Source organism: Pelmatolapia mariae, linkage group LG6, assembly GCF_036321145.2.
Source record: "Pelmatolapia mariae isolate MD_Pm_ZW linkage group LG6, Pm_UMD_F_2, whole genome shotgun sequence".
Taxonomy (NCBI): Eukaryota; Metazoa; Chordata; class Actinopteri; order Cichliformes; family Cichlidae; genus Pelmatolapia; species Pelmatolapia mariae.
The window spans coordinates 27659681-27669709 of NC_086232.1; the positions used below are offsets into that span (position 1 = coordinate 27659681).

Consider the following 10029-nt stretch of genomic DNA (forward strand, 5'->3'; position numbering starts at 1 on the left):
ACCTCTTGTTTCAGGTCTTGTGTTGGTAGCTTAAGGTGGCAGAAGAGTTAAAATTATATACAGTGTGTTGATTGTGCACGTAGACAATAGACAGTCTGTTTTGGGTTTTTTTTTAAGGATGTAGTCACCATGATTTCAGCTGCTGTTTTGTCCTGTTACCCTGACCTTTTTTATTGTGGGATTTTGAAATTAGACATGATGGATATGAAGCTGCATGTTTACTGGCTAACCACTTGTGAGTGACATATTGTTAACTGATCAGCAGTACCCTTTATAATCCTCCTGTCTAAGTCTTAAAATTACTATAATTTATAAAATGAATAATGTTCAATTTAATGTGACCTGAAACAGTGTTTGAGTCCAGTAAAGTCATCAGGAAAGTGTTTACTGAGGTCACAGACCAAGAGGGCAGAGGGCTGTTTTCCCATAAACCTCTATGCAACGATAAGTCTTGGAGCCACGTCCCTCTTTTATTATGTCTGTGGTGTAGACTGTGTTTCATGGATGGTTTGGCAAAGTGCGTATCATTAGACACACAATGATAATGCTGGGAGTCTTAAAATACAGGAGAAAACATGAAAAAAATGAGTGTTGGCAGGCCTCCAGTGCTGCTAATAAGCCAGTTTACCTATTGATTTGCAATGCTGCTTAAAAAATATGACTGAAAATGATCTGAGATATAATCAGGATATATATAAAATATTTGCAGTCTATTTCTCCATATTATTACCCTCTAAACACATCAATAATATAATTACATTAATGAACTACAATACTAATGAAAGTTGGTTCGCTGTTTTTTTTCTCCCTTCATCTCCTTCACTCCTTCTTTGTTCCTGTAGAGAAAGTCGCTGAGAGAGCAGTGGTTAATGGAAGGAGCTCCCTTGTCCCCGACCTCTCTGGACGCTGAGAGCCTTCACTCCCCTCCATGGAGTGCCCAGGCCCAGGATATGGAAGAGCACATTGAAAAGTACATCCACAGTTTGTGGGATTTTGTGTGTGTGCATCTGTGTGTTAGTGCTAGAAGACAAGGAAGACATTTTGTGTGTGTCTGAGACAGTTAGCAAAGCAGAGAATGAGAGAAGTGTCACAATTCAGTTGTATTTGCATAGTTGAAACTTCATGTATATTGCAGAATACCCTCTTCTGTTTCAGTCTTCTAATAGTTTTCTTCTCTTTTTTTCTTTGCTTTTGTTGTACATAATGTATTCTTTGGCAAAACTGAATTTTAATCCTGCCAGTACTGAACTCAAGCAGAGAAGGAGCCACACATGAAGAGATTTTTCTGAACTGTAGTGGACAAAGTTGTCAAAGCTCTGAAAATTACAAAGATCCCATTCTAATTATTCCAAAGGTCCACAGCTTTGTATCACTTTCCTATAAGTCTTCCAGCACATGTTGTACATGGCCTTTGAGGAAATGTAAACTAAAATTTGGGAAAAAAGTGCTTATAGTAGTGATGCCTACTATTATTCAGTTAGGGTAATGTAATATTTACCCAAGTTCTTTTAGACCTTACCCAGTATGAGAATGTTGTTATCATAGGTTTGATTGTGTTTGTTCTTTCTTTGTACATTTGTGTCCGTCTCAGGTCGCAGTCAGAGAATAAGCAGTTGGCAGAAGAGCAAGAAAAGCTGGAGAAAAGGACAGAGGATGGTGAAACGGTGCGGTAGTTGTGTGCTCACATACACACACACACTCACCCACTCACTCACCCACCCGGTCACTATGTGGACACAAAAGGGGTTGGAATATGTGTTGAACAAGCTTACTCCATCATCTTCCATTAAGCAGAAAATTTCCCACAACCTCTGTCTGTGGCTTTTTGCCATGCATAATGCATTCCACTCTTAATGTACCTTTGATGTAGCACCTCTTGTTCAAAAGCAGGAACTTTATAAATGCAAGCAACCCCGTTATGTAAACAATACGGCACTAGATCCACTCTTGAATTATTGTTTTAGCTCAAGCCAAGGCCGTGTATGTGTACCTCACATCCGAAGGCCTTTATAGTCGAACAAAAGTCGTCTGTCCTCGTCTACCGTCTGCTTCAGGGTCTTTTAGTAAAGTTTGTCATACTTGCATATCTTAACCTTGGCTTTTGGAGCTCAACTAAAATCAGTAGGAGACGTAAACAGAAGATTCCACTTTTAATAGCTTTTACAGCCTATTAGCCATGCTGGCTGTGATAGAGGAACCTTTGAATGCTTGACCTTATCTTCTGTGAAAATTAAATGTTATAAACAAGCTCAGCCAATAAGGCTTTGATTTTAGTGGGCCAGACTGGGAGTGAGTGAAAGGTACAGTACATCTGATAAACCAAATTCACACTTTTTCTTCACTTCTTGCCTGTTTGATGTGGTTAAGCACTTTAGATGGGGTCAACTTTCACCAGTTACAGCAAAACCACATAAATTTTGCTCATCAGCTGCAGCAGCAGCTTGTTTATGGGGAGCTGGCTAAATAAATTGTGTTGAGCGCTAAATCTAAAGGAGGAGGACTGGGACGTAGCTTATTAATGACTCATCCAGCAAACATAAAATCATTATCTCAGTGCAAATCATCAGCTAGTCTCTCCACCCATGTTACGTCAGCATGATTACGTTGGCCAAAAACATCTGAACCCACAGCAGTGCTGTGCTAGCTTTACACTGACTGAGTGGTGCTGACTCACCTCAGCAAGGGTGAAAGCTCAAGCCACAGCAAGAAGTAGATGATAAGTTAGTCAGTATGTGAATAAATGCCATTAACACTGCAATCATTCTACAAGCATGTTCACACACCACAGAAAATAACATGTGGTGACCTTCAAAAAAAACTCAAGTTACAAAAAATCCAATTAAAATAACATGACACACAAAATGGTGACATGAAAAACTTAATTCCCACAGATAATCTACATATATACAACAGCTGCTGTGACTTCACCCACTGGTTTTAAACAGCATAAACTTCAGCATTATAGTTACTGCCACGTTTAGATTTTTTGGATAAGAAGTGACTATATTTGGATATGAGGCTGTAGAGCTAAGTTTTAGGCTAAAATGCCAAAATTTCAGTCACTAAAAGTGGAGAATGAGCTTCGTGGATGGCCTGCAATTAGGTAATTGCATTAGAAATGCCCCAAAGGGCATCAACATCACAATAACGGTTGAGAGAGTCAGTGACTCGAATTAGCAGAGGTGACGCCAGCAGGCACCTGCTGGCTACAGCCACAGTCTGTTCAGAAATAAAGCTTCATTTCTTTCTATCACACTATTGTGGTTGTTGCTTTTTTAATGTTTGTATTTTATGACAGAGCATTGACTTTAAGTACACTTAAAATGTGCATCGTCTTTTTTTGGCTGCTCCCTTTAGGGGTTGCCACAGCGGATCATCTGTCTCAATCTCATCAGATCTCACCCATTTGAAGGGGGAAGTTTAATCAGTTTAGATCAGTTTAAACTGCACTTGTCTCAACTGATTATACTGTTGGGTAGAAATTAGCAAACTTTATAAAGTCAACACTTCACACTGTCACCATTTGAGTACAATACATTTAATTTGTCCCCTGTTCCTTTTTACCCAACAGGTAAAAATGTCACATGCTGGAGATGGTAAGTAGATGAACATTTCTTTGGGAATTAAGAAATGTTAAAATTTGGTGCTTTGCTTTTCATTGTCTTCTTAATCAAAGAAAGTGATAAATTCAGTAAATTAACCCTGAAAAATAGTTAAATTCATAGAGAATTTGTATGTATAAATGTAGAGTGAGGCATTGCTGTCATCCATCTGCCTGCTTCACTTAACACTCACATGGTATTCTGTCCAAAGCCTTTCAATGTGTGCATGCACACTTTTCTGGCACCTACCAACTGTCAGTCAACAGCTGCGCTACTAATTCTGCTTTTACTTAATTGCATCAGTCCATACTGGTTAGATTTCATTTCTTTATTTCTGGGACTTCTTCCAGCTTTTCTTTCTTTACTTGCAGTGGAATGTGAATGGATGCCATCCTATAGAAAAGAATAACGTTATTTAGTCAGGAAACGACAGCTTATCCAAAGCACAGGTGTAATAACTGATGCAGTACACCTTATACTGTAAATTCTGATTAATTATTGCTCCATCATGTTCAGCATGCTCAAGTTACACATTACATGTCTGTTAATAACTAATTATTTTGTCCTTAGAAGTGGTCAGTGATGTTGCACAGAATGGAGAAAACTATTCAACTGGATCAGGTGGGCATAGGACATTCACCTCAACAGAATATCATCCAGAAACATCCAGGCTTTTATTAAAATCTCTGTAATCATCCTGAGCCTGATAAAATCTTATCCTTTCTCTGTTCTTCCTCTAGTTAATTCTTATCTAATCACCAGCTTGTGCTGACCCTGTTTATCTCACCTCAAAGACCACGTAATTCCCTGCAGATGTGCTTGTCTATATGAGTTGTATACACTGATAGAAATTTGCATTATAAAGGACAGAGTGGCACGCGCGTACCTGTGCTGCACAGGAAGATCATATGTTCTGTTATGAATAATTACACATGTTGGATAAGGGTTTGAATTTAAATATATGCTAATAGAAACCTAAGTGCATAACTTGCATTTTTATAGTTCAGCAGGTTCGTGGACATGTCCGTTGGGATGCTACTCAAGCTGTTAAAGTAGACAAAAGAGTTGGTGAAATGTAATCAACCCATCCATTTATATTGAAATCATCCAGTGCCTAGAACTTTCTTGTCCAGACTGCAGAATTTAAATGGCTTCAAAAACATTAGTTGGCATACTGTATCTAGTTTAAGTCCTGTCCTATTTCCATTCTCGTGTGTCCAACTCTGTATTAAGCTAATACTTCTTTACCTCATGGCCGAGCCTAAAAGGTTTAGCATATATTTATTTTCCTTTATTATTTAGATATATATACATGAACCATTTCAACATCAGCTAAAAAAATAGATCTATATTATTATTATTTTTCTTTTTTAATGTATTTTTATCTGATGTTGAAATGGTCAATATGTTCTGCTTCATTCAAATGGATACCTCTCTTCATTAGTATGCACTTCATGGAGCAGGTCCATCTAATGGATCATTCATGGATAGAAAACCATTTGGTTAATTGTTGTACATGAATTGGCTGCACTGAGCTAATGATGTAAAAAGCAACCTCTAACTGTATGGAAAAGCTGCTTCTACACCAGCCATTATGGAAGTTTATAATCAATGTAAAAGGTTCAGTTTAATATTAATGAATGAACAACATTTTTTAACAAATTTTGTTGACCTTTATTGATATGTATTTGTTGGTTTCTTCAGAAACAACTGAAGATGATACGGAGGTAAACCAAGAGGCACCACTGGATGAAAATGGAGTCATTGTAACCAATGGTGTGGAAAAAACTGAAGTTAGTGCTTCAGATGAAAATAATCAGTCACTCACTAATGGGCCAACCAGTGATGTTAGTGTGGAGATGGGAAAGAATTCGGGTGTTTCTGAGGAAGATCTGGTCCAGGTTCCAAATACCAATGTTAAAGAAGAGGAGGAAGAAGAAGGGACTTTGGTGATGAGAGCAGAATGCATCTTCATCACAGATGATGGGGATGATGTTTCTGGAGAGGTTGTGTCGCAGGCAGATCGACAGGAATCCGTGCAGTCAGACCAGATTCTTCTGCCAAATCCAGAAGCCAGCAAAGAGGGAGGGGAGGCTGCAGAGGAGAATGTACAAACAGAAACTTTTACAGAGCCAGAGAGTGAGCCATTGGGAGACATAGATGATAGCATAAAGACAAATCCAGATGAAGATGGAGATGTAAAAACTGAGGGCCAGGACAACGAATTGAAAGATCCAGCCTGTGTGCAGTCGCAGTCCCTAATCAGTCCTCCAGAGAGCACTGTGGTGGCTTTGTTGCCTGTCTATATTGAGGCACAACCTTCTAGTCTTAGTCCTGATCTACAGGTTCAAGCTGAAGAATCAGCAGCAGTACCAGAGGAAACTGAGGCAGCATCAAAAGCACAAGAGGCTACCTGTCTTACTGATCAGTTCCAGGAGGTGCCTCTGGCTGATGCCCAAGAAAACCAAAGAACAGAGGCAGGGCCTGGGGAGCAGGAACCCCTCCTGTTGAACGCCAAAGCCCCCAGCACCATGGTAGAGCCAGCAGGCGCTGACAGCCCAGCCAGTGCAGAGGCACAGAGCCCAAACGCAGCTAGCCAGGGAGAGGCGTCTGAGTCACCCAAGCCCAAAAAATGCGACTGCTGCTCTGTCATGTAAATGCCCTCTCTGTACATGCATTTGCTCTCATCCTCTTCACTCTGCCAGTATCCTTCAGCCTGTGCATTGGCTGCTCAGTTCATAACAATTACTTCCCTCATCTCTTTGTTTTGTGCATCCATCATTTTTTTTTAAATCAGAATGCCTGAAAGCTGCTTCCCTTTCCTCCACTGTCCACTGCCAACATTCCTTGTATTCCTCTTGAAATTTCCTCATCCCCAGTCTCAAGCTTTGATGCTGCAACAGGAAGTGTGCTCGCTCCAACATGAGGAGAGGAATCATATGGACTGAACTAGTTTTAAAGTGGAACTACAGTTTTAAAAAGAAAAAAAAGACCAAACAGTTTTTTGGGCCACACTGTTTTGAGTTTGATATAATTCTCTTCAGAGAAAAAAAATAATAATTTCATGTATTTTACATTATTTGCTGAAGTCATTTTGTAGTTTTAAAAATCTGAGTTGTAACTGGAAAATTGCAATGATATGGAAAGGTTCATAATGTTCTTAAGATATTCTGTTTTACTGACTTGAAGCTGGACTGTTATTGCTTTAGGCCTTTTAATAAATATGTTTTTAATCCCACTACAGTAGCCTAAACAGGTTTAACCAACTGACTATTTGGTTAAATTGTGTCATTTATAAACAGTGTGCTCCGTTGATAGTTATAAAATATTACCTAAAAGTATCATACATATGGGTTGTTGTTTTTTTAATTCTTAACATGGAAGGCCTGGAATTCCTGAGATGACTCTGTTACAAATGTACATACTGTATACAGAAAGCGTGTATAATTTTTTTTTTTTTTTTGAAATGATTTAATGATTAAACTGACATTTGCAATACTCTTCTTAACATACCTTGGTCTGTATTCAGAGTTTTTGTTCTTCAAATACTGGATTTGTCCCAAAACATCATCAATGCTTCATGCAAAAGAAATACAAAAGACTGTATTACGTTTTTTCTCTGTTCATGGTTTTTATCTAGTTATATAGACACCACTAGGAAACAGAATTTAAGATTCAGATTGAGAAATCCCAAGACACAAAACTTAACTTTGCATGTATTACTACATACAGTTTACTTTTAGATTGTATTTATTGATTTTTATTTTAGACATACTGATTAGAAAAAGATATGTTAAAGCATTGAAAGGTGAATCATGAGTGCACACTGGACCAGTCTTCCAAATGTATGCACATGAAGCTTTTTATTATGAAAGAAATAAGGGAACTAGTCATCACCTTTTGGCAGTAGCTGGTGTTCCCTTCAACATGTCTCACTGCATGCGCTTCTCCCAGGTCTTGGGATAGTCCCATGGATAACAGCAGGGTCTTCTTATGAACCAGACTAAAGCTGGAGTCTTTGGAGAAAGGACTGCAGCATGTCCTCGAACTGAAAAGAAGCCCTGCTGAGCTGAGAGCTCCCAGAATCTCTGCTCCATCTGACAACAAAGACATTTCAAAGAATTATTGCATGGGGATCCTGTACCTCTCTAAACTAGGTGCAAACGTCAGTGTGCAGATGTGCTGTGCATGGATACATTTGTCCAAGCTATTAATTGCATATAATTTGTTATTATAGCCAACCCTTTCTTTCAACACCAAGATTAAGTCTACTGACCTACATGCTTATTTCTTTCAATTTAAGATTTCTTTCATTTATTATTATAGCATTTCTTTATCATGTATGATCATTTTATACAGAGATATCTCAGGGATTAAATGAGCAGTTTAAAGTCTTCATACTGGCAGAAGGCAAAGTTTCACTGGTCCGGCCCACTTTAGATCAGTGTGAGCTGCATGTGGCCATTGATATGAAATGAGTTTGACATCCATGTCACACCTAGGACAGGTTACTAGTCAGTTGCAGAGCTAACAAAGAGAGACAGACAATAAATTCCCACCTACAGCCAATGTAGAATTATTGGTTGACCTAATATGCACATGTCTGGACTTCAGAAAGAAGCCAGAGTACCTGGAGAGAGCCCACTCAGGCACAAGGAGAACATATGACCTCCAGACAGACATGAGCCAGCCAACTGCTGCGCTCAAACCCAGGAAATTCTTGCTGGGAGGTAACAGTGCTAGTCACTGCTGTTGTGCATAGCATTGCGAAATAGTCAGATATTCCTCCATCGCCATCATTTTTTCCTTACAATAACAGACTTTTTCCTCAGTGCGAGATATTGCCCAACCGGTGTTATTATTTGGCTATAGCCAACTCTGGTAAAGAGGACTCAAGAATGACTTAAAAAGCAAAGTTGTTCAGTTACTTGGTGCAAAACCACAAGTTGTCTTCTCATCACAAGAGCTCAGTGTTAGATTTGGTAATATGTAGGGGAGCATCTGAGAAACAACTTCTCATTTATGCTTTAATAACCTGAAACCTGAACAATTAAAAAAACTTGCACACAATATATTGGAACCATCTGTATCGTGTTAACATTATTACTAGATTTTCATATTTAAGATTTTCTCTCTATGGGGAGAGCAGATGATGAATTTTACCTTGGTTTAAAGGTACTTAAACCAACCAAAAAGCTTTCAAAAGTCTCTGCTAAATAAAGCAAAAGTGGGGTTTTAATATTTTTCCATTTCTTCTCAATTTAAAACATAGATTTATCACAACTGATAAAATGAAGAGTGCATACAACTTGAGGTCATTGACCATTTGTTACTCAAATATTGCATTAGACTGAATGTTGAATTTACCAAACATGGTGTAAACAACACACAATCCTTTCACCCATCCTGGAATTTCCAGCACTACAAAACTGAGAATGTGAAAGAATTGAACTAGTAGGACCTCTTTACTAGACACACTTTCAGTGAGACCCCACGGTGCAACGGACATCATGTTTGCGGTACTTCTCACAGCTCTCTGTTTGGTGTCTGTGAGCCATTCAGCTCCTCTGACCTGTGAAAAGTTGATCAAGCCTTTGGAACAGTTTGATTTTCAAAATATGACCGGAAGGTGGTCTTTAGTCGCTCTCAGTCTAAAAAATCGGGCATTTGAGAACATTGTAAGAAGAAAATACAGTGTAGCTGTTGATATCCGCAACTCCTCGTACATCCAAGCCCAACGAGTTGCTGGCAGATGCCAGTATGATCTCTTTGACTTTACTTTGGAAGGCCACGTCTTAACCATGAAGGCGAGAAACGTCAACCTCACTGGAACCTTGTTTTATACATCCTGTGCAGACTGTATGGTGCTCACCATGCACATCAAGTTCCCCACTTACCACACAGTGGAGTTCTACCTGCTTAGCCGGAGGAGACAGCTGGAGCAGAAGGAGATGGAGGAGTTCAGTGCTCAAGTGCTGTGTCTCAGCATGCCTCCACCTGATGTGCTCGATCCTAAAACGGAGCTTTGTCCTGTAGAGACAACCGACCAACAAACTGACCAGAGAACAATAGAAATCCCTTAAAGGGAGCAAGGGGAAAGAAGGAGGAGGCGAAGAAGACAGTTAACTTCAATGTGCTGAATGTCAGCGTATAGTGTGATAAAAAGAATAACAATTGATGATCATGTGTTGGAAGCTATAAAAACGAGTTCTAATTCTCCATTTTTTTAATCTGTTTTTTATGTTTAAGGTCCAACAACAGCTTGTTGAACTTGTTGTTGTTGGATGTTGTTCTGAGTTCTATGTGATCCATTATATAGTGCATTTATTCATATCCTGCAAATGACATACTGCATATCAAAAAGTGTCTGTGTTTTTGCTTGTAAATTACCATGCTAGACCAAGACTGTAAAATGATTTTTATTGTA

General features: G+C 39.0%; 1 protein-coding gene across 4 annotated transcripts in view; it reads left to right on the forward strand.

The window, feature by feature from the left end:
- palm3 (paralemmin 3) overlaps positions 1-7084 on the forward strand; it is a 31918-nt gene extending 24834 nt beyond the window's left edge. For 2 of the 4 annotated variants that reach the window (XM_063475341.1, XM_063475340.1), the window contains 5 exons: positions 843-970; positions 1592-1664; positions 3572-3596; positions 4173-4223; positions 5307-7084. In XM_063475341.1, coding sequence (XP_063331411.1) covers positions 843-970; positions 1592-1664; positions 3572-3596; positions 4173-4223; positions 5307-6259 — 1230 coding nt within the window. In that variant the 3' untranslated portion in view covers positions 6260-7084. The remainder of the gene's footprint in view (positions 1-842; positions 971-1591; positions 1665-3571; positions 3597-4172; positions 4224-5306) is intronic. The other 2 variants (XM_063475342.1, XM_063475343.1) reach the window with 2 other exon arrangements.
- The last annotated feature ends 2945 nt before the right edge of the window (positions 7085-10029 follow it).